The 25000-nt window shown below is 42.1% G+C and overlaps 2 protein-coding genes across 3 annotated transcripts in view; one reads left to right on the top strand and one right to left on the bottom strand.

The window, feature by feature from the left end:
• ssuh2rs1 (ssu-2 homolog, related sequence 1) overlaps positions 1 to 8352 on the bottom strand; it is a 14328-nt gene extending 5976 nt beyond the window's left edge. The window contains exons 1-8 of one of the 2 annotated variants that reach the window (XM_062999538.1): positions 8280 to 8352; positions 8126 to 8199; positions 4698 to 4796; positions 3152 to 3227; positions 1630 to 1759; positions 1059 to 1119; positions 768 to 889; positions 302 to 364 (exon numbers count right to left, since the gene is read on the bottom strand). In XM_062999538.1, the coding sequence (XP_062855608.1) occupies positions 302 to 364; positions 768 to 889; positions 1059 to 1119; positions 1630 to 1759; positions 3152 to 3227; positions 4698 to 4796; positions 8126 to 8199; positions 8280 to 8302 (648 nt within the window). In that variant the 5' untranslated portion in view covers positions 8303 to 8352. Of the gene's footprint in view, positions 1 to 301; positions 365 to 767; positions 890 to 1058; positions 1120 to 1629; positions 1760 to 3151; positions 3228 to 4697; positions 4797 to 5177; positions 5266 to 8125; positions 8200 to 8279 lie in introns of those variants that run through there. The other variant, XM_062999539.1, reaches the window with a different exon arrangement.
• Positions 8353 to 10699: 2347 nt separating this feature from the next.
• ipo11 (importin 11) overlaps positions 10700 to 25000 on the top strand; it is a 40748-nt gene continuing 26447 nt past the window's right edge. Inside the window, exons 1-17 of the mRNA XM_062999461.1 lie at positions 10700 to 10721; positions 11276 to 11407; positions 12014 to 12114; positions 12194 to 12266; positions 12376 to 12579; positions 14884 to 15016; positions 15236 to 15294; positions 15384 to 15432; positions 15514 to 15584; positions 15709 to 15901; positions 20495 to 20647; positions 20785 to 20828; positions 21118 to 21208; positions 21391 to 21438; positions 23840 to 23945; positions 24133 to 24259; positions 24929 to 24962. Of these exons, the coding sequence (XP_062855531.1) occupies positions 11276 to 11407; positions 12014 to 12114; positions 12194 to 12266; positions 12376 to 12579; positions 14884 to 15016; positions 15236 to 15294; positions 15384 to 15432; positions 15514 to 15584; positions 15709 to 15901; positions 20495 to 20647; positions 20785 to 20828; positions 21118 to 21208; positions 21391 to 21438; positions 23840 to 23945; positions 24133 to 24259; positions 24929 to 24962 (1618 nt within the window). The 5' untranslated portion in view covers positions 10700 to 10721. The remainder of the gene's footprint in view (positions 10722 to 11275; positions 11408 to 12013; positions 12115 to 12193; positions 12267 to 12375; positions 12580 to 14883; positions 15017 to 15235; positions 15295 to 15383; positions 15433 to 15513; positions 15585 to 15708; positions 15902 to 20494; positions 20648 to 20784; positions 20829 to 21117; positions 21209 to 21390; positions 21439 to 23839; positions 23946 to 24132; positions 24260 to 24928; positions 24963 to 25000) is intronic.

Here is a 25000-nt window from a genome sequence, read left to right as displayed (position 1 = left end):
CGTCGCCACAGCGGATCCGGTCCTCATACCAGACTGGGCACGGTTTTTACACCAGACGCCCGTCCTTATGCAACCTTCCTATTTTTTATCTGGGCTTGGGACCTGCACTGAGAGCGCACCGAAAAGCACACCTCCCAACGGCAGAGCTGTTTCAGCCAACTGTGTCTGTGCGGACGCCCGAGCGACCGATAGCACCGCTGAGAATCGAACCCTGGATCCCCCCATCCTACATTTGAATGACGTTCCTAATAAAGTGGTGCCCTGTCCTAATAAAAATGTCGCAACAGTAAACAGGACTTACGGTTCCGGAGGCGGTACAGTCCTTGCACGCTGACGTTCCCACACCCAGACAGACGTGGCAGTTCTGGAGGGAACAGTGACCATAATTAAACACATTAAACATTCATAAAGATATAAAATCACACTTGCTGTGTCTTTCTCAACATGAATAAAGAGTAAAAAAATGATGCACCTGGACGCAGACTGACCAGAAACCAGAAATCATACACACTGCGGTGAAAAAGTACTAGCGAAAAAGTAAAACCTAAAACCAAACCTAATAACCGGTTGTGCCACCCTTAGCTGTACATGTGATGAGTCTTATTTCGGCTAGACTGGACAGTTCCAACTATAAACTGCCCACTTAAGCATCTCAACAGGATTCGAGTCAGGACCTCGCCTCGGCCGCTCAGAAACCCTCATTTTATTTCCTTTGTGTGCTCCGGATCAGGTTTACGGCGGTGTGTGTTGGTGTCGTCCTCCGTTACCTTGACCGATGAGGTGAAGGGCACTCGGATGGTCTGCGTGTTGTCCTGGAAGAAGCCCGGTGTTTGGGTGGCGATGTCCCACGGCCCCGGTGCCACCTGGAGACCTACATCCACGCGCTGGCCTGAAAAACATTACACATCGTAACTGCAGCATTCACGAGGCTCGAACCAGCGACCTTCAGATTATAAAGCCCAGTATCCTAACCGCTGAGTTACCATGTAGGTACTAAATCATCAACGTGTATCTGCGGTTCTAAACTGATCCAAACGTCTGATAGGTGCTTCTCTCACCTGTAAACGGCTCATGACTCCATTCTGTAGATCTGGTCTCAGCGAATGTCTCCAAACGGTACTGATCAAAACATAATAATAAATAATAATAATATACAGTATATATATATATACATTTACATATTACACATTCATTACATGTCTGTATGTAATATATATTGTGATTCTATCCTTTCATTAGCATCGTTCATTCATTTATTCATTGTCTGATTTACCACCGCTTCATCCTGGTCAGGGTCGCAGTGGGTCTTAAACACCCTGGTCAGGTCGCCAGTCCATCACAGGGCACACACACTCACATTCACACACACACTTAGGGCAACTTTCAGTCATCATTCCTAGTTAACCTGACTGCACGTCTTTGGACTTGTGGGAGGAAACCGGGGCACCCGGAAGAAACCCACACGGACACATAGAGAACATGCAAAATCCACATAGTTGGGAAGCTCGCTAGATTCTGGGATGACACAGAATCCTGGTGTGTGCCATGTAAACAGCACCTGCCGTCCGGCCCTGAGAGAACAGGACGGTCGTAAGGTCAGCGATGATGATGATGGTCGTGTGTTTTTACCCTGTAGGTGTTGAAGGGCTCCATGCTGGTGATGATTCCCTCCCGAACCGGAGCTTTGCTGTAACAGCAGTTTTCCGAGACGTAGTTGGCGAAAGCCTCGGTCGCTGCTTCCTGTGTGATGTTGAAAATGCTGCAAATATAAAAATCAGACTCTTTAATACACTGTTCGGTCAAAAGTATTCGGACGGCAGATAATGTCTGTGTTAACTGTAGCCTAGTGGTTAAGGTACTGGACTGGTAATTGAAAGGTCGCTGGTTCAAGCCTCAACTCTGCCAGTTTGCCACTGTTGGGCCCTTGAGCAAGGCTCTTAACCCTATTCAAACTGATATAAACTGCTGTAAAAAGTGCCACATGAAAGAGCATGACTTAAATTCCAGGTGGTGACGATTATTTCTCAGGCTAAAACATCCCTGAACACGTCTGGACGATGTAAACGTGAAACCCGAGCATCACGGCTCGTCTGCTGCTCAGAAACTGGTTCCTGTATTCACTAACATAATAGTTCAGCTAAGACTGATAATACAGACCTGAATGTTTGTGTATTGTTGTACGTGAGGGTGTGTGGGTATGTAAATGTCAGGCGTTCAGGTTCATGCGTGTGTATGTGCAGGTGGGAGAGAGACGATCATTCCTGTGCAGGGTGTGAAGGGGCTTGATCTGGCAACCTTCTGATTACTAGTACAGCACCTTAACCACTGAGCCACCTGAAACACAAACTCTTTATAAAAATAAAAACATAAACAAACAAAAAAATATAAACACACCATCTTAAATCTTTCATTTTTTAATGCACATTCTTCCCAATTTAGTCGTATCCAATTCCCTGCGTGCTCCCTATATTCCCTTTTATAGCCAATTCACCCCTGCGTACTGCTGCAGACCTTGTTAAAAACACACGGCCTCTCCGACATGTATGAAGCACCGACCGCTTCTTTTCACCTGCACCAGGCGGGTTCATCCGGAGATCCGTATCGCGCACGGAGAGTCGCGCACCGATCTCCATTATCCCCCGTCTTATTGATCAGCCAGCAGAGGTCGCAACTGCAGCAGTTATGAGCCGATCATGTCCGTGTACGCGCCCCTTGAACCGTTAAGGTCTCTTCTCAAGGTCTGTAAGAAACCCCAAACTGTTACCTGATGCAACGTAGGAGAGACTTTACACATTCAAGTAGGCTTCGTATCACCCTGAGCTTAGAGACTGAAGAGCATTTTGAACTATGTCTGTGGGAGTTTGTGCAGGCTCTGTGCAGGACGCTGGAGTTTCTTGGTTTTTGAACCGAGCTTTTCTTCATGTCATTATAAAGAACAGGAAAGGACCTTCCCTAAACTGTTTTTGCAAAGTTGAAAGCATTGATCTTCCTGTATATTTGTAAATATTGTGGCTGAAACATGTGAGATCAATACTTTTGTCCTTATAGTGTACACAGTGGTGGTCAGTTACGCAGCAGGGACGGTCAGTCTGATCAGGAACAGCTTCAACTAATAAGATCCACACACACAAAGACAGTAAATGATTCTTACTTCCAGTTGGTGTGGGCGGGGCCGTTCTCTGGCATCGGCGTAGGTATGGAGGGCATCGGGGGCGGCAGGAACCCACCTGTAACAGTTTAAAGTTTACAGTATGTATGATAGTACCAGATAGCAGTTTATTAGGTATACATGCACTGTGGGACAGTATGTACGTGCTAATTAAAAGAGCACCAAATAGGACAACAGTCTGATCACTTCCTGTGCACAACCCAGGTTCTACACTGCCTTTAAGTAATACAGCGGTACCTGTAACTCCACATCCCCTAAACTCGAAATCTTTGAAACTTGACAGTGCGGTAAAACGTGAATCTGAGCTGAATCTGCATCAGTGTGGAATAAGCGTCAGATCCAGGGTTACAGCTCCACGTGTATCTGTGTTTATCTGGATTTTCCTCCCTGTTTCACTTTTAAACTTGTGTTACAGCTCCAGCTTCTGAGAAATGGTGAGAATCAGAATCAGCTTCTCCCAGAGTCTAAAACGCTTCTGGTTGAAAATAAAGCTTAACGTGGTTTAATGTAGTAAAAGAAGGAGACAGGAGCGACTAAACTTCTCTTCATTATTACTGCTCATAAGTTCCTCTACTAATCACATTCCTCACTCGCTGTTTTACTACAATAAGTCATGCTAAGCTATTTTGTCACTTCTCATGTGAATGCATCGGTGCTGAATGGAATACGATATTCCAAGATTGAGCATCTCCACAATTAAGAAGCGTAAGCAAACAATAAAGCAGTAAAGCTAAAGTGCAGCTTTTATAATATTTCAGTGTGTCTATATTATATTTGTGTTATTTTCAGTGTTTAAGTGTCAAAAACAACCTCATTATTTTACATGAGACTAAAATATCTGCAGCTCCACGGGACCATGGAGACATTTACCAGTTTCCCAAACATCCTTATGGGAAAAAATACCTCAAAACTCAACGTCTTTAAAACTCAACGCCACTCCCAGAACCAACTGACGTCGAGTTTCAGGGTACCGCTGTTTATACGAAGGTAAACATGGACAGAACATCAGAAAGTGACTTGCAGCAAACAGTGAATGACACACGACTATCAGGACCTTCCATTTTATAAGAGGCGCTTTCATAACTTTAATAGAGAAGTTCTCAGACCTTCCTTTTATAGCCTAGATCATTAAGGAAGTTTTTTAACTCCAGTATTTCATCACAGCGCTTACAAAATTGTGTAATACTGACTCAGGTAAATCACCAGTACTGGTTTTACTGGGTCTCTGTGCTCTGTGTGAGACTGGAAATCATTAAATAGTGCTGGACAGGTTGAAAAATTGGTTAGGACTTTCCGGAACCAGCCTTTATTTGTTATATTTATATTACTTACTTAAAAGAGCAAAATGACTAAAGCTTTGTAATAGTATTAATAGTATTTATTTTAATTAAAGAGTTCAAAATTAGTACAACCCAACCAGTGTCCAGCTTCTCCCTCCAGCACAACCCGAATCCATCTCACTAAGCTCCCACAAATACCTCCAAATTAAAACTCATTAGTGTTTTTATTTATTTTGTCCTAGACTCACCGGCTCCGCCTGGCACAGTGCCCTCATACCCTGGCACCACATCAAACGCACCACCAGGGGGCGCAGTAGGAACGCTCTGGTACATCACTGTGGACATGGCTGGAACACAAACATAAATAAAATCAATAAAAACACAAGTCATGTGGATTTGATGGTAGAACAGCAGGCAGCAGAAACGACCGGAGTTCCAGTGTGTAAAATAAACTTCACACCCTGAACTTTACACAGAATCAGACCTCAGTGTGTAAGAACAGCAGTTTAATGAGGTTAGAGGTTAGTTACGGCTTTAACGTTCTGCTCCCACATTATCAGCTCATGTTTAATCTAAATAATCAGTGTAAAATAATCACGCAATATTATAAAACAAAGGTATTAAGAGATGTTCAGAAAATAATAAGAAAATCACAATAAACACAAATCACAGATTAACAAAGTTGTTGTTACATATGTGATATGTGTGATACTAAAACTCACTTTTACCTCGTAAAGAAGCTCCTTACAGTAATAAAGTAATAAAATCCTTATAAAAAAAGGAGGTTTAAGGCTGAAGAGATGAAGATAAAGGTGCTGGAACAGTAGACGACTCCACCAGTGCAGGTTCAGTCCCAGTGAGGGTGGGGTTATGCCTTTTTAAAAGTCACGTGACTCCGCCTACACACATTTTTCCTTTTTGTAAATTCAAGTCAAGTCAACTTTATTTATATAGCGCTTTTTACAATCTGAACTTCAGGTTCATCAGGTTCATCTTTCTTACTGATTCTTTACAAATTCTTCTATTAGTTGTGTTTTACAAACCGCGCCCGCTTTCCTGGGAAATGGTGTTTCACATGGTGTGCACACACACTCATACACACACACACACACACACACACACACACACACACACACACACACACACACACACCCCCATTCACCTATAGGGCAATTCAGTGTCTCCAATTAACCAGACTGCATGTTTTTGGACTGTGGGAGGAAACCGGAGCTCCCGGAGGAAACCCACGCAGACACGGGGAGAACATGCCAACTCCACACAGAAAGGACCCGGACCGCCCCGCCTGGGGATCGAACCGCCCCGCCTGGGGAGCGACAGTGCTACCAACCTTCCACCCTGTTTGTATTTATTATTTATTTTATTAAGTCTTAAGTCTCATTTAGCAGACACCTTTTTTCCAAAGTGACTTACAGTACTGTGACAGTATACAGTCTAAGCAATTGAGGGTTAAGGGCCTTGCTCAAGGGCCCAACAGCACCTGCAACCTTTGGATTACTAGTCCAGTATCTTACCCACTAGGCTAAACACTGGCCTGTCTTTCAGTCTTGCTGTGGCTTTCTGTCATTTCTTTGGTCTTCCACGTGGCTGCTTTCCTTCCTGTGTGAGTGCTAGTGCTTTCCTGCCAGCAGAGTCTTCACTACTTGATAGCGCATGTTCACGCCACCTCAGACCTCAGTTGAGAGTCATATTTACGTATGGCCGTGACCGGTTCATAGAGGTGCTCATCCATTTCTGAGAATATTTTGGGGTGGAGTTACTTGCCGTTCCTGTAACTGAGCTTCCCCTTGCGCCCACTGTTCCACCTTGAAATGATTCTATAAAATGATGCACAAAAGTATGTGTTTCTTTACATTTTTGGCATTTAGTGGACGCTTTTATCCAAAGCAACTTACAGCACTGTGACAGTATACTGTCTAGCAATTGAGGGTTAAGAGCCTTTGGATTACTAGTCCAGTACCTTAACCACTAGGCTGCAACTGCCCATTATTGTTGCCACTCAGGCTTTACAGCAAGCAGGGCCTGGGTTTAAATCTCTGACCAGGCAACGTTTCAATAGTCAAAGTCAAAGTTGCTTTATTGTCAATACTGCAATATGTACAGGACATACAGAGGATTGAAATTACGTTACTCTCTGACCCATGGTGCAACACTAAACATTAATGAAAACAATACACCTAGAATAAGAAGAATATAAAAATAGAATAAACACACTAGAATAAACACACTAAAGCGCAAATATATATACACTGACACAAGAAGTATGAAAAATATAGCACTAAAATATAACAATTGAAAAATAGAGCTCCCAATATTAAAAACCTAGACATTTAGGGTTGGTTTCCCAGACAGGGATTAAGGCTAGTCCAGGACTACATTTTGCTTTAAATGGAGAATCTCCATTCAAAATGCTGTGTAGTCTAGGACTAGGCTTAATCCCTGTCTGGGAAACCAACCCTTAAAGTGACAATGCAGATTTATAAGTCTTTGTGTCAAACCAGTGCAATTACAACGGCAGTGCAAATTAGATGATTTATAGATAGTTTTAAGTGATGTGTGCATTGAATAGGTACTGGGGATGTAGAGTTTTTGGTATTGATTGGGGGGGTTAGGTTCGTGAGATGGACACAGGGGGCAGAAGGTGGAAGGGGGGCAGAACAGTTAAAGAGTTGAGGATCCTGACAGCCTGGTGGATGGTGCTGTCCCTCGGTTGGCTTTCTGTGTAAAGAACAGCTTTGGAATGAACCGGAACATCGACTGAAGCTTCCTCGACCAACATCAGTGCCCAGCCATACAAATGCTGTAATATTGTGACTGACTGGGCACAAATTCCCATACACAGGCATACTTCCAAACTTATGGTCAGGTGTCCAAATACTTTTGGCCCCTCTGTGTTGAAAAAACCTACATTCGGACCCAATTGTTCCCCAAATTCAACACCATCGTCCCCAGATTTAACTCCCTCCCAGACAAACTGTCCCACCAACTGACGGATCACAAGAGAGCTGCTCACTAGCAGCACCACACACACACACACACACACACACATACACACACACACACACAACCAAGCACAGGGTCAGGTGTCCAGATACTTTTGGACACTCTGTGTTAAAAAAAATCCTACAGTCGACTCTGGACCTGTGAATGAAGGTGGAGCTTTTTCTCATGTGCTGTAACTAGTGAACAGTTTGGCCGGTAGGTGTGTTTGCGTCAGTAAAACTGCATATGCAATTTTTTTTTAAACAGTAACAAGTAGAGCATGAAAGCTATTAATAACTTCAACTTATATCAATGTAAAATTGGGGATATAAACACCAGATACATGATCATTGTGTGTTATATATGATCTAATAATCATTTACATTTGTGGACGCTTTTATCCAAACACGATTTAAGCAACTGAAAGTGAAGGGCCTTGCTCAGGGGCCTAACAGTGGCAACTTGGCTGTGCAGGGGCTTGAACAGGCAACCTTCTGATTACCAGGCCAGCACCTGAACCACTGAGCAACCACTTCAGTATAAAGCATAAAAAATCGAACGTAAAGTAGTCGGTGCTTTGAAGTTTCTTTGATGTCGCTAAGATCAAACAGCGGTACCGTTTTTCCATGGCAACCTGCACCTAAACGCGTTAACTTCAAAACAGTCAGAGACCTACCTGGTACTGCAGCTGGTACCGAGAGTGCAGGCATGTACACAGGGTTCGCGATGCCATGTCCAGACTCAAAGTTACTGGAACGTAAAAAGAGTCACAAGATGATTTAATACCGAGTAACGGAGACACGGTACCAGGAACCGATCACCGATCTTACCTCGTGAACAGGCTCCTCTCCATTTTACCTGGTACCAACAACCCAAAAAGGTTCCGAGGCCTTGTGTGTGTGTTTTTCGGAAACAGAAGTTTGCAGGGAGGGGAGAAAGTCCAGCCCACTTCCCCTCACTCATGTGATCAATTCAGCCTGTAAAACTCCATTTCAGCTTTAATGAGAAGCAGACGAGGAACCAGAGGAACCCAGTGTGGAACAGGAACGCACCAAGTTCCTCACAAAGGACATTTTAAATATTTTATATATGGACATTCATATTGCCAAAGTTTAGTTACAGATTAAGGAAACACAATAACAGTAAAAAACAATGTATAAAAGTAGTTGTATAGGGAGGAACAGTGGTAGCCTAGTGGTTAGAGCTTTGCCCTGTCAGTCGAAAGGTTGAGAGTTTAAATCCCAGCTCTGACATACAGCCGCAGTTGGGCCCTTAAGTAAATACCTTAACCCTCTCGGCACTCGTCCATTTTATCAGCTCCACTTACCATATAGAAGCACTTTGTAGTTCTACAATTACTGAATGTAGTCCATCTGTTTCTCTACATCCTTTGTTAGCCCCCTTTCACCCTGTTCTTCAATGGTCAGGACCCCCACAGGACCACCACAGAGCAGGTATTATTTAGGTGGTGGATGATTCTCAGCACTGCAGTGACACTGACATGGTGGTGGTGTGTTAGTGTGTGTTGTGCTGGTGTTTCTTATACGTTCTTACATTTTCATATATCTGCACTGTGGCTCACTTTATAATTCCACTTGACAATTCACTTTAAATTAACTTCATTCACTTTATAATTCATTTATAATTTACTTTACTTTATAATTTACATTTTACAGCTGTTGTAACTTATAATAGATACCAGCCTTGTAGTGTTAACCAAAATAACATTTCCATCTGCATCCTCAGGTCCTGTTTGGTGCTGTGTGTTGTCTGAGTGTTGTTGTGGTTACACAGATACTTGTTTGTACAATGTGAATCTCTGTAGTGTGTACTATTACTTTTGACTTTTAGATTTATTGATTTACTTGCTACTGAGGCCTTAATTTCCTTCAGGATTAATAAAGTATCTATCTATCTATCCATCCATCCATCCATCCATCCATCCATCCATCCATCCATCCATCCATCCATCCATCCATCTATCTATCTATCTATCTATCTATCTATCTATCTATCTATCTATCTATCTATCTATCTATCTATCTATCTATCTATGACTGGATGAGACACAGCAGTGCTGCTGGAGTTTTTAAACACCATGTCCACTCACTGTCCACTCTATTAGACACTCCTACCTAGTCGGTCCACCTTGTAGATGTAAAGTCAGAGACGATCGCTCATCTATTGCTGCTCTTTGAGTCGGTCATCTTCTAGACCTTCATCAGTGGTCACAGGACGCTGCCCATGGGGCGCTGTTGGCTGGATGTTTTTGGTTGGTGGATGATTCTCAGTCCAGCAGTGACAGTGAGGTGTTTAAAGACTCCAGCAGCGCTGCTGTGTCTGATCCACTCATACCAGCACAACACACACTAACACACCACCACTATGTTAGTGTCACTGCAGTGCTGAGAATGATCCTTGTACTCCTCGTACTTAGAGAATAAACACAGATTCTGATTCTGTGGTACCTTAGATTTTGGGTTTCAGCTTCTAAATTGAGGGATTTAGACACACTTTAGGGGTGTTTTTGCAACCCTACTGTAATTCGACCAAAAAAGGAAGCAGTAGGGACACGTGTAAAACATGTGTTGTTCAACCAGTCTGTACAGGTTTGGGATAAAATCTTACATGCACACATGATATTAACACTGTTTATGCAGGTTTCTTCATTAGTGTAATAGATACTCGCCTGCTGGTTCTGTAAGTCACTAAACATGTTATTACATGGTTACTACAAAAGTCCTGTACATGAAACAAGCATTTGAACTAGTCTGAGATAACTAGGATAACTAGGATCTCTTTATGGTGATAAGGAAGCTGCAAATAAACAAACCAACGTTTTTTTAGGATGGTGCATGTTATTAATTACTTAATAATGCACTTTACTTTTTATGGGTAGCACTGTCGCCTCACAGCAAGAAGGTCCTGCGTTCGATTCACAGCTCGTCGTCCTGTTCCTTTCTGTGTGGAGTTTGCATGTTCTCCCCGTGTCTGTGTGGGTTTCCTCCCTAAACTTGTGTAACAAGTAACTACCTGCCCTGTCATGGATGTAACCAGTGTATAAAACATGACGTCAAAATCCTAATAAATATGATAATAATTTTGCGTTATACATACAGTAAACATTCCCACCTGCCTCCCACCACGACCTTGATCAGTATGAATGAAGTGAAGCAGTTTGCACGTTATGCTGCCGCCTGGTGGTGAAGAGAGGGTGGTGCGTCCGTGGCGTCATCAGCGAGCGCCTTGATCCAACGTGTGTGTTTACAGAGGTGAGTTTTATAATATATACATTTATATTCACACATTATATATATTATATATAAGAGTTACAATATATAGAGTAATCATATAAACACATCAAGACCTGGTGTTTAGTATAAACACACTGTATTACAGTTAGCTGTTAGCATTGCTGCTAAACTAATTTTAGTGTTTTATTCAGTTGGATGTAGTAAGATTGACCGAAACACCGATATATCGCTCCTGCTCTCTCTTATAACTGTAGTTACGGTGCACTTATGGTGCAGTTACAGTTTAGGTGCAGTTTTATTTACTGTGCAGTTACTGTTTAGGTGCAGTTTTATTTACTGTGCAGTTACTGTTTAGGTGTTTTGTCATGTTTACTTTTTGTTTACATGGAGAGTTTGGAATGTGGTAGTGATGCAGTACTTTACTTCATGTTTAATTTTGCTTAATGGACTCTGATGAAGCTCCTCCTGTTCTGATAAACCAAAACTCATGTTCTTATCTTGTGTGTGTGTGTGTGTGTGTGTGTGTGTGTGTGTGTGTGTGTGTGTGTGTGTGTGTGTGTGTGTGTGTGTAGATGGAACTAGACGTGTCTGTGGTTTTGCAGGTTCTCTCTCAGGCGTGCAGTCAGGACTCGGTTCTCCTCAAGCCAGCAGAGGAGCAGCTGAGACAGTGGGAAACACAACCAGGCTTCTACTCTACACTACAGGTACAGCGGGGGGTCTGTACAGGGTTACGGTACTGGACTAGTAATCAGGAGGTCGTCGGTTTAAGTCCCACCAGTGCATTTTGGATGAAAGTGTCTCAAGATGGCATAAATGTATAGAGAAGATCAGGATGGTCAGGATGTAAAAAGTAATCTAAACCAGACATTTTAAAAAAATGATGCCTGCAACATGTTCCAAAAAAGTTGGGATGGGGCGAAAACATCTCAGACAGATGATACATTTTCAGGAGCATCCAGGAAAGTTCTAGTCCTGTATGAGGAGGGACTGGTGGAGACTCAGCACCTCCACATAAGAATGAGCAAGTACAAGAAATTTGGGTTGTAACCTAGTGGGTAGAGCTTTGGACTATCAATCAAAAGGTTGTGGGTTCAAATCTTAGCCACTGTTGGGCCCTTAAGCACGTATTTTATCTTCTTCACCCTCTACCCAGGGTAACATCATTAAAAGATTCAGAATATTTAGAGATACGATACAAAATCCACACGTTTATTTGATGTGTGTTATTAAAGGTTAGTTTTGAATCTGATTTTGGGGGGGCGACCCCCTGGTGGCAGGCTGGTGTTGTTACGTGTGTGTTTCCTATCCAGAGCATCTTCAATAATCAGGTGCTGGATGTGAACGTGCGCTGGCTGGCTGTGCTCTACTTTAAAAACGGGATCGACCGCTACTGGAGGAGAGGAGCGCCCAAGTAAGTGACCGTTCCACCCGTCTACTACTAAAGCTGTAGCTCATTACAGAATTTACCGCGTCTGTCTCTGTGTGTGCAGCGCCATCTCAGAGGAGGAGAAAACGTCTCTCCGGGCAGGACTCATCACCAACTTCAACGAACCCGTCAACCAGGTACCCTCACACCACCACACCGGGTACAGACACACCCATCCGCCGGGACACGTGGAACATCCCACTGACTTTCAATTGTGTGTGTGTGTGTGTGTGTGTGTGTGTGTAGATAGCCACTCAGATAGCGGTGCTGATAGCGAAGGTGGCGAGGCTGGACTGTCCCCGTCAGTGGCCCGAGCTCGTCCCCGTCCTGCTGCAGGCCATAAAGCATCAGGAGGGTCTGAACCAGCACCGCGCCCTGCTCACCCTCAGTCACGTCATCAAAACCCTGTCATCTAAACGCCTGAGCTCTGACCGCGCCCTCTTCCAGCACGTCAGTAACACACACACGCTTATACACACACACACTTATACACACACACACACACACACACACACACACTCACCTACATACACACACTTATATACACACATAACAAAACCCTGTCATCCAAGCGCCTGAGCTCCGACCGCACCCTCTTTCAGCACGTCAGTAACACACACTTTCATATACACACACGCTTTTACACACATACACACCTACATTCTCACACACACACACTTATATATACACACACACACTTATATATACACACACACACACTTATATACACACACTTATATACACACACTTACTGTATATACACACACGAAACCCTGTCACCTAAACGCCTGAGCTCTGACCTCTTCCAGCACGTCAGTAACACACACACGCTTACACACACACACACATAAATATACACATACATATACACACTTATGTTCACACACACACACACACACACACTCACTTATGTTCACACATACACATACATATACACACTTATGTTCACACACACACACACACACACACACACTCACTTATGTTCACACATACACATACATATACACACTTATGTTCACACACACACACGCTTACACACACACACACACACACACACACACATAAATATACACATACATATACACACTTATGTTCACACACACACACACACACACACACACACACACACACACACACACTCACTTATGTTCACACATACACATACATATACACACTTATGTTCACACACACACACACACACTTATGTTCACACACACACACACACTTATGTTCACACACACACACACATATACACACTTATGTTCACACACACACACACACACTTATGTTCACACACACACACACACTTATGTTCACACACACACACACATATACACACTTATGTTCACACACACACACATATACACACTTATGTTCACACACACACACATATACACACTTACGTTCACACACATACAAACATATACACACATTTATGTTCACACACAAACACGTATACACACTTATGTTCACACACACACACACACACATATACACACTTATGTTCACACACACACACACATATACACACTTATGTTCACACACACACATATACATACATATACACACATTTATGTTCACACACTTATACACACACACACACACACACACACACATGGACAGACGGATGGACAGAAGGACTGTTCTGGTAGCTGGTCGAGGTTGCCGAGAACCTCATTCTGATTCAGGTCTGATTGCGTCTCGGCCCCTCGGTCACTTTCATTTGTTGAAGCCGCTGGGTCGCATCTCACTCGGTTCTGGATCAGCGCTCCTTTATAGAACAATCTTCTTCTGACCGTACCTCAGTGAGTTCCACCCGGAGTTCCTGCTCACGTTACACACAGTCCCAGTTCCTAAAAGGAAGACGTGAACTGGTTTTATCTCCATCCACAGTTATCTGAAGTCCTGATGAGCACATGGATCATGTTTTTCCAGAACGTCCAGTTTTGTGTTTGGTTCTTATCATCATCTTATAGCTGGTCCTCTTTTTTAATCATCTTGTTCTTTTCATTAAATAAAAGAACTTCAGTTTGGAAAATTCTGATCCTGGTCTGATCTGTGTACTGACACGAGCTCTAATGTGGGTCTTGTTTTTAATAACTGAACCAGCTGCAGCATCATCAGGACATGCAGTTCCAAAATCCACCACTAGATGACGTCAGACCTTCACGTTTCCGTTTCCAGGCTTGAGCTCCTGAGGACCAGAAGCTTTTTATCTCTGAGACCTGCAGCGCTTCGTTCCGCTACTGAACCTGAACGTGATGCGCTGAAGGTCCGAACCGGTGGAGCGTCCTGTGCACCACCATCACCAGCACTGCGTCAGCTTTACTCACAACTACACACACACACACACACATACTTAAGCTCATACATATACACATACACTACACACTTACATACATGCATGCATACACATACACATGCACAGAACTACACACACATACATGCATACACATACACACACATACACATGCACAGAACTACACACATACTCACATACACACATGCACAAGCATATGCACGCATGCACAGAAACACACACTTGCACATGCATATATACACATGTATATTTGTGTTCTGGTGATCTGATGGTTTGAATGGTGTTGAGTTTCTTTTTATTTAATTAATGTTTTGAGTTGTCAAAGATTCAGATCTTTAATAAATCTTTAGTAATAATTGTATTTTATTTCTGTTATTGGTGGAATGAATGAACTGCACGTCTTACTGATCTCATTCATACTGTGTGTGTTTCAGTTAACCTCCAATATCTACAGTTTTGCATGTTCTCTGTGGAATCATCACACCGATTCGTTCCTGCAGCAGATCCACAGTGGAGAATCACATTCAGCCCTCAGCACACTGGAACATGCACTGCTGTCACTGAAAGGTACACACACACACACACACACTCACACATACACTATATACACACGCACTGCTGTCCCCTACACACAGTAAACACACATGCACTGCTCTATCTGAAAGCATCACACACACACTCGGTGATACACACTTATTGATACACACACACACATGCAGTGCTGTTATTGAGTGTTATTTAGTAAATTGTGTGTTGGTTGTGTTTACTGTTTTTGTGTCTCTACAGTTCTGAGGAAGTTGACGGTTTATGGTTTTGTGGAACCTCATCAGAACCCCGAGGTGATGGTGAGTGATCCGCTGTGACTGATTAAAGAATCTTCACTTATTTCTGAAGTCTGAATGAAATGTGTGTGTGTGTGTGTGTGTGTGTGTAGAATTTTCTCAGCTCGGTGTTTGAGAGGATCGGACAGTATTTACAGAGCTGTGAGTATTTAATAATCCACTATTTCTTTACGCTCTCCTGGTACTTTATGTATCCTGGATCTGATGGTCGTGTGTCTGCAGGTCAGCGTGTGGGTGAGGGTCACGTCTGCAGAGAGAAGCTGGAGAAGATCATCGTCCTCTACACCAAAGTCGTACGTTTGATTAAACTCCTCGTGTTATTTATTCTGAACAGTGATTCGCGTGATGTTCGGGAGCCTGTGCTGGTGTGTTGCGAGACGTTTTCTGAAGGTCTTTGTGTTGCTTGATCTTCTGTAGCTGTTGGATTTTTTGGAGACGCACCCGTACTCGTTTATTCCTCTGATCCGGCGCTCTCTGGAGTTCTGCGTCTCCTTCATCTTCACTGAGCAGGGAGACGGTCTGATCTTCGAGCGCTTCATTGTTCAGTGCATGAACCTCATCAAGATGATCATCAAAAACGATTCCTACAGGACCGCCAAAAACATCGAGGGTACAAATCATACGCATTATATACAAGTTATGAATTATATATGTTTTACATTATATGTTATACATTATACATTCATTATTCCCACATTATACATTATATTTACGTTATTATAAAGCATGTATATATACATTCTGTGCACAGTATTCATAATTTAAACACATCATGAACTATTTATAAATTCAGTATTCACACATTATACATTATATATATATATATATATATATATATATATACTGTATATATATATATATATATACAGTGTATCACAAAAGTGAGTACACCCTTCACATTTCTGCAAATATTTCATTATATCTTTTCATGGGACAACACTATAGACATGAAACTTGGATATAACTTAGAGTAGTCAGTGTACAGCTTGTATAGCAGTGTAGATTTACTGTCTTCTGAAAATAACTCAACACACAGCCATTAATGTCTAAATAGCTGGCAACATAAGTGAGTACACCCCACAGTGAACATGTCCAAATTGTGCCCAAATGTGTCGTTGTCCCTCCCTGGTGTCATGTGTCAAGGTCCCAGGTGTAAATGGGGAGCAGGGCTGTTAAATTTGGTGTTTTGGGTACAATTCTCTCATACTGGCCACTGGATATTCAACATGGCACCTCATGGCAAAGAACTCTCTGAGGATGTGAGAAATAGAATTGTTGCTCTCCACAAAGATGGCCTGGGCTATAAGAAGATTGCTAACACCCTGAAACTGAGCTACAGCATGGTGGCCAAGGTCATACAGCGGTTTTCCAGGACAGGTTCCACTCGGAACAGGCTTCGCCAGGGTCGACCAAAGAAGTTGAGTCCACGTGTTCGGCGTCATATCCAGAGGTTGGCTTTAAACAATAGACACATGAGTGCTGCCAGCATTGCTGCAGAGGTTGAAGACGTGGGAGGTCAGCCTGTCAGTGCTCAGACCATACGCCGCACACTGCATCAACTCGGTCTGCATGGTCGTCATCCCAGAAGGAAGCTGACGCACAAGAAAGCCCGCAAACAGTTTGCTGAAGACAAGCAGTCCAAGAACATGGATTACTGGAATGCCCTGTGGTCTGACGAGACCAAGATAAACTCGTTTGGCTCAGATGGTGTCCAGCATGTGTGGCGGCGCCCTGGTGAGAAGTACCGAGACAACTGTATCTTGCCTACAGTCAAGCATGGTGGTGGTAGCATCATGGTCTTGGGCTGCATGAGTGTTGCTGGCACTGGGGAGCTGCAGTTCATTGAGGGAAACATGAATTCCAACATGTACTGTGACATTCTGAAACAGAGCATGATCCCCTCCCTTCGAAAACTGGGCCTCATGGCAGTTTTCCAACAGGATAACGACCCCAAACACAACCTCCAGGATGACAACTGCCTTGCTGAGGAAGCTGAAGGTAAAGGTGATGGACTAAACCCAATTGAGCACCTGTGGCGCATCCTCAAGTGGAAGGTGGAGGAGTTCAAGGTGTCTAACATCCACCAGCTCCGTGATGTCATCATGGAGGAGTGGAAGAGGATTCCAGTAGCAACCTGTGCAGCTCTGGTGAATTCCATGCCCAGGAGGGTTAAGGCAGTGCTGGATAATAATGGTGGTCACACAAAATATTGACACTTTGGGCACAATTTGGACATGTTCACTGTGGGGTGTACTCACTTATGTTGCCAGCTATTTAGACATTAATGGCTGTGTGTTGAGTTATTTTCAGAAGACAGTAAATCTACATTGCTATACAAGTTGTACACTGACTACTCTAAGTTATATCCAAGTTTCATTTCTATAGTGTTGTCCCATGAAAAGATATAATAAAATATTTGCAGAAATGTAAGGGGTGTACTCACTTTTGTGATACACTGTATATATGTATATACATTTTATAAATTATTTATTTATACATTATATGCACAATATTCATTATATCTACATTATTAACTTTTTTAATACATTATATAAATATATATATATATATTTATAGTGATACATTACATACATTATTATAATTATTTATATATACATTATACACACATTATACATCATATATTTATACATTATAAATTATATATATTTTACATTATATGCACAATATTTGTTATATATAATTTACCTTACAAATTATACATTATTTACACATTATACATCGTATGTACATTATTATAAATTATTTATATATACATTATACACATCTTATAAATCATATATACATTATTATAATTTTATATACATTATGCACATTATACATTATATATACATTGTTGTAAATTATATGTAAATACATTATACACATATTATACATCACATTTATATATACATTATATGCACATTATTAATTATTTATGCATTATTTCCATTACATAAGACATTATATATATGTTATATGCACATACATAATATATATATTTTATACAGTTACTTTATATACACATCATATATACATTAATTACATATTATGCATTATATACATTAATATACAGTTTATATGTTACTTATATATTACATATTACATGCATGTAAGTATATACATGGACATACAGTGTATCACAAAAGTGAGTACACCCCTCACATTTCTGCAGATATTTAAGTATATCTTTTCATGGGACAACACTGACAAAATGACACTTTGACACAATGAAAAGTAGTCTGTGTGCAGCTTATATAACAGTGTAAATTTATTCTTTCCTCAAAATAACTCAATATACAGCCATTAATGTCTAAACCACCGGCAACAAAAGTGAGTACACCCCTTAGTGAAAGTTCCTAAAGTGTCAATATTTTGTGTGGCCACCATTATTTCCCAGAACTGCCTTAACTCTCCTGGGCATGGAGTTTACCAGAGCTTCACAGGTTGCCACTGGAATGCTTTTCCACTCCTCCATGACGACATCACGGAGCTGGCGGATATTCGAGACTTTGCGCTCCTCCACCTTCCGCTTGAGGATGCCTCAAAGATGTTCTATTGGGTTTAGGTCTGGAGACATGCTTGGCCAGTCCATCACCTTTACCCTCAGCCTCTTCAATAAAGCAGTGGTCGTCTTAGAGGTGTGTTTGGGGTCATTATCATGCTGGAACACTGCCCTGCGACCCAGTTTCCGGAGGGAGGGGATCATGCTCTGCTTCAGTATTTCACAGTACATATTGGAGTTCATGTGTCCCTCAATGAAATGTAACTCCCCAACACCTGCTGCACTCATGCAGCCCCAGACCATGGCATTCCCACCACCATGCTTGACTTTAGGCATGACACACTTATCTTTGTACTCCTCACCTGATTGCCGCCACACATGCTTGAGACCATCTGAACCAAACAAATTAATCTTGGTCTCATCAGACCATAGGACATGGTTCCAGTAATCCATGTCCTTTGTTGACATGTCTTCAGCAAACTGTTTGCGGGCTTTCTTGAGTAGAGACTTCAGAAGAGGCTTCCTTCTGGGGTGACAGCCATGCAGACCAATTTGATGTAGTGTGCGGCGTATGGTCTGAGCACTGACAGGCTGACCCCCCACCTTTTCAATCTCTGCAGCAATGCTGACAGCACTCCTGCGCCTATCTTTCAAAGACAGCAGTTGGATGTGACGCTGAGCACGTGCACTCAGCTTCTTTGGACGACCAACGCGAGGTCTTTTCTGAGTGGACCCTGCTCTTTTAAAATGCTGGATGATCTTGGCCACTGTGCTGCAGCTCAGTTTCAGGGTGTTGGCAATCTTCTTGTAGCCTTGGCCATCTTCATGTAGCGCAACAATTCGTCTTTTAAGATCCTCAGAGAGTTCTTTGCCATGAGGTGCCATGTTGGAACTTTCAGTGACCAGTATGAGAGAGTGTGAGAGCTGTACTACTAAATTGAACACACCTGCTCCCTATGCACACCTGAGACCTAGTAACACTAACAAATCACATGACATTTTGGAGGGAAAATGACAAGCAGTGCTCAATTTGGACATTTAGGGGTGTAGTCTCTTAGGGGTGTACTCACTTTTGTTGCCGGTGGTTTAGACATTAATGGCTGTATTTTGAGTTATTTTGAGGAAAGAATAAATTTACACTGTTATATAAGCTGCACACAGACTACTTTTCATTGTGTCAAAGTGTCATTTTGTCAGTGTTGTCCCATGAAAAGATATACTTAAATATCTGCAGAAATGTGAGGGGTGTACTCACTTTTGTGATACACTGTATATGCAGTATATACACAATATATATTATATATACATGACACTATACAAACACAAATTTTATAGACACATTTTTTATAAACATACATTTTGTATGCATTAAATTTACCGGTACATTGTATACACATGCATTATATATACTCATTCCAGATTATATACCTATGTAGTATATGTTATACATTATAAATGTAGTATACAATATATACACATTATATCTTATATAATCAATATGTATTTCATATGCATTATATATTCATTATTTACACACTGTGTTCTTATTGCACATTGTTATATACGTACTAAATATCATATACATGCTATATGTATATAAATAATAATTTATTATAAATATGATAGAAACTGCTGATTGTGTACAGCTGTAATGTTGTAGTTTATAAGCTGTAGTTGATTTATATCCCCTGTGCACTACAGACAGTAAAGCGGAGAATCTGGAGGCTCATGGAATTAAATCATCATTCTTCACTCACGCCACTCTCACCGAGATCTGCAAGAGACTCGTCTCCAAGTACTTCCTGTTAACACAGGAAGAGCTCAGCATGTGGGAGGAGGATCCAGAAAGCTTTGGTACACACCATCTTTACTTCTGACACCACGTCCTGAACATCTACACCCACTCCTCCCCATTAAACACACCACACACCTCTGATATCCTTCATTAAAATAAACAGATAAATTAACTTGCACTTGTTCTCCTTTATCAGCTGTGGAAGAAGGTGGAGGAGATTCATGGAAGTACAGTCTGAGGGTAAGTACACACACACACATATTAATATAGGATTAGGGAAGCCTAGTGGGTAGAGCTGTAGAAGGTTTGAACCCCAGGTCTCAACATTCAACCACTGTTGGGCCCTTGAGCAAAGCCCTTAACCCTCTCAGCTCCAAGGGTGCTGTACAGTAGATGACCCTTAGTCTTCTCCTGTAACCTCTTTAAGGTTGGAGAATACAGAGCGGTCAGCGCTATGTGGTCGTCCTCTGTCGATCTGATTGTTGTTTCTCTGTGTTCTCGGTGTTTTTGGGGTGTGTCGGGTGTGCAGCCGTGTACGGAGGTTTTATTCCTGGATATTTTCCACAGCTACAGTCAGACCCTGACGCCGGTCCTGCTCGACATGCTGCACACTTTACAGGGTGAGTTTCACCTGTGTGTGAAACAACATTTAATTTTTTATTCATGTAAACGTTGTCGAGGCTTCTGTGTGTTTTTACATTTTATCTTTTTATTATTCAGACTCGTGATGCTCAGTCGAGTAATTTATTTTATTTCTGAGTCGTTTTATTGAGTTGACGTGTGAATTTGATGTGGATTTCAGGTGTGAGTAACACAGATGATCTGATGCAACTACTCATCAAAGATTCAGGTACAGTTACACATCATCACATCCATCACATTCATCACACCCGTCACATCACGTCTGTTACATTCATCACATTCATTACATCACATTCATCACATCATGTTCATCACATCCGTCACATCATGTCCATCATCATGGTTATCATCACATCACGTTTATCATCACATCACATCTATCACATTAATCACACCACCACATCACGTCCATCATGTAATGTCCATTATCACACCCATCACATCACAGCCATCCTATAACATCTAACACATCACACCTATCACATCATGTCCATTACATTAATCACATCACATCCATCACGTAATGTCCATCACATCCATCACATCATGTCTGTCATCACTTTTACTGTCACGCTTATCACATCACGTCCACCTCATAATGTCCATCATCACGTCCATCGCATCACGTCCATTACATTAATCACATCATGTCCATCACAGCCATCCTCACATCCATCACATCACGTCTATCACATTCATCACATCACATTCATCATATCACGTTTATCACATACTTCAGATCACGTCCATCACATCATTCACATCACATCACATTCATCACATCACATCCATCATTACATTATGTCCATCACATTTATTATATCACATTTATCACATCCTTCAGATCACATCAGTCACTTTACATCCGTAATTACATCACATCTATTACATCAGCTCCATCATCACATTATGTCCATCACATTTATCATAACAGCCATCATCACATTATGTCCATCACATTTAATCACATCATGACCATTACATTCATGAAATCACACCCATCACATTTATAATGTTTATCATCACATCACATCCTGTTCCATCATCATGTCCATCACATTGAGTCTATCACATCACGTCCATCGTCACATCCATCACATGTGAGGTCACAACTCTGTGACTCTGTTGTTATGTAGTGTATAATGCGCTGCTCTGTTGTTATGTAGTGTATACTGTAGTGTATAATGCACTGCTCTGTTGTTATGTAGTGTATAATGCGCTGCTCTGTTGTTATGTAGTGTATACTGTAGTGTATAATGCACTGCTCTGTTGTTATGTAGTGTATACTGTAGTGTATAATGCGCTGCTCTGTTGTTATGTAGTGTATACTGTAGTGTATAATGCACTGCTCTGTTGTTATGTAGTGTATAATGCGCTGCTCTGTTGTTATGTAGTGTATACTGTAGTGTATAATGCACTGCTCTGTTGTTATGTAGTGTATACTGTAGTGTATAATGCGCTGCTCTGTTGTTATGTAGTGTATAATGCGCTGCTCTGTTGTTATGTAGTGTATAATGCGCTGCTCTGTTGTTATGTAGTGTATAATGCGCTGCTCTGTTGTTATGTAGTGTATAATGCGCTGCTCTGTTGTTATGTAGTGTATAATGCGCTGCTCTGTTGTTATGTAGTGTATAATGCGCTGCTCTGTTATGTAGTGTATAATGCGCTGCTCTGTTGTTATGTAGTGTATAATGCGCTGCTCTGTTGTTATGTAGTGTATAATGCGCTGCTCTGTTGTTATGTAGTGTATACTGTAGTGTATAATGCGCTGCTCTGTTATGTAGTGTATAATGCGCTGCTCTGTTGTTATGTAGTGTATAATGCGCTGCTCTGTTGTTATGTAGTGTATACTGTAGTGTATAATGCACTGCTCTGTTGTTATGTAGTGTATAATGCGCTGCTCTGTTATGTAGTGTATACTGTAGTGTATAATGCGCTGCTCTGTTATGTAGTGTATAATGCGCTGCTCTGTTGTTATGTAGTGTATAATGCGCTGCTCTGTTGTTATGTAGTGTATAATGCGCTGCTCTGTTGTTATGTAGTGTATACTGTAGTGTATAATGCGCTGCTCTGTTGTTATGTAGTGTATAATGCGCTGCTCTGTTGTTATGTAGTGTATACTGCAGTGTATAATGCGCTGCTCTGTTGTTATGTAGTGTATAATGCGCTGCTCTGTTGTTATGTAGTGTATAATGTGCTGCTCTGTTGTTATGTAGTGTATACTGTAGTGTATAATGCGCTGCTCTGTTGTTATGTAGTGTATAATGCGCTGCTCTGATATGTAGTGTATAATGCGCTGCTCTGTTGTTATGTAGTGTATAATGCGCTGCTCTGTTGTTATGTAGTGTATACTGTAGTGTATAATGCGCTGCTCTGTTGTTATGTAGTGTATAATGCGCTGCTCTGTTGTTATGTAGTGTATAATGCGCTGCTCTGTTGTTATGTAGTGTATAAAGCGCTGCTCTGTTGTTATGTAGTGTATAATGCGCTGCTCTGTTGTTATGTAGTGTATACTGTAGTGTATAATGCGCTGCTCTGTTGTTATGTAGTGTATAATGCGCTGCTCTGTTGTTATGTAGTGTATAATGCGCTGCTCTGTTGTTATGTAGTGTATAATGCGGTGGGATTGGCGGCGTTCGAGCTCTTTGACAGCGTGGATTTCGATCAGTGGTTCAACAATCAACTTCTGCTAGAACTGCAGTTCAACCACAACAGGTATGATACAGGGGGGTACGGGGGGGTACAGGAGGGTTTGGAAGAAGGTGGAATACGATCCAGTAGATCTTTCATCAGGACCTCCATCAGAACAGAATCTTCTGATCTGTGATTGGTTACGGGGCTCGTTAGGGGGGGGATTTGTACCGACCGCCCCCTCACTGTCAGGACTTCCTGTTCCCTGCAGGTATAAGCTGATCAGGAGGAGAGTGATCTGGTTGATCGGACAGTGGATCTCGGTGAAGTTTAAGCCTGAGCTGCGCCCCCTGCTGTACGAGGTGATTCTCAACCTCATGCAGGACCCCGACCTGGTGGTGAGTTCTCACGGCCTTTAATCTTTTCCGTCTTCTTCTTTCGCATATCCCAGCTTGTTCAGAGCCCAGGGTTGGCCTTGCTCAGGGGTTAAGAGCCTTGCTCAAGGGCCCAAGAGTGGCTGCGTGGCAGAGCTGGGATTCGACTCTCAACCTTTCAATTAATAGCCCAAGCTCCACCCACTATAGGCTACCACTGTCCCAAAGAAATACTGGATTTGATAATTCAGCGCTTAAACAGCAGTTTCATCAAGTTTCACGACCTCACAGACTCGGGGTTCGAGTCTCGCGCGTGCCTCCAGCATGGCTGGGCGCTCGGGAGACGATCGTTTTGATGGAGGGAGGGTGAGATGGTGAATCTTCTCCTTTCTGCTGTAACAGCGCCCCCTGATGGCTGGTTGAGGTATCAGTAGGAGTGGTGGAGAAAGACAGAGAGTGTAGCGTGTTCCTCCATACATGCTTCACATGCTTGTCTTGTTGATGCAGCATAGAAGCTCACTCATTCATTCATTGTTGTTTTACCACCGGTTCCTCCTGGTCAGGGTCACAGTGGGTACAGTTTACTGAGCGAAAGGTAGGAAATGCCCCTGCCAGTCCATCACAGGGCAAACACACACACACATCTAGGGGGAATTAATGTCTGTGCTTTTTTCCACTCTTTGTGTGTTTCAGGTTCGAATAGAGACGGCGACCACGCTGAAGCTCGATATCCTTTCATAAAAGGGCGGGATTTTAGCACCGTTA

Source organism: Trichomycterus rosablanca, chromosome 7, assembly GCF_030014385.1.
Source record: "Trichomycterus rosablanca isolate fTriRos1 chromosome 7, fTriRos1.hap1, whole genome shotgun sequence".
NCBI lineage: Eukaryota > Metazoa > Chordata > Actinopteri > Siluriformes > Trichomycteridae > Trichomycterus > Trichomycterus rosablanca.
Note: the sequence above shows the minus strand (reverse complement) of the source record. Positions and strands in the feature narration are given on the sequence as shown.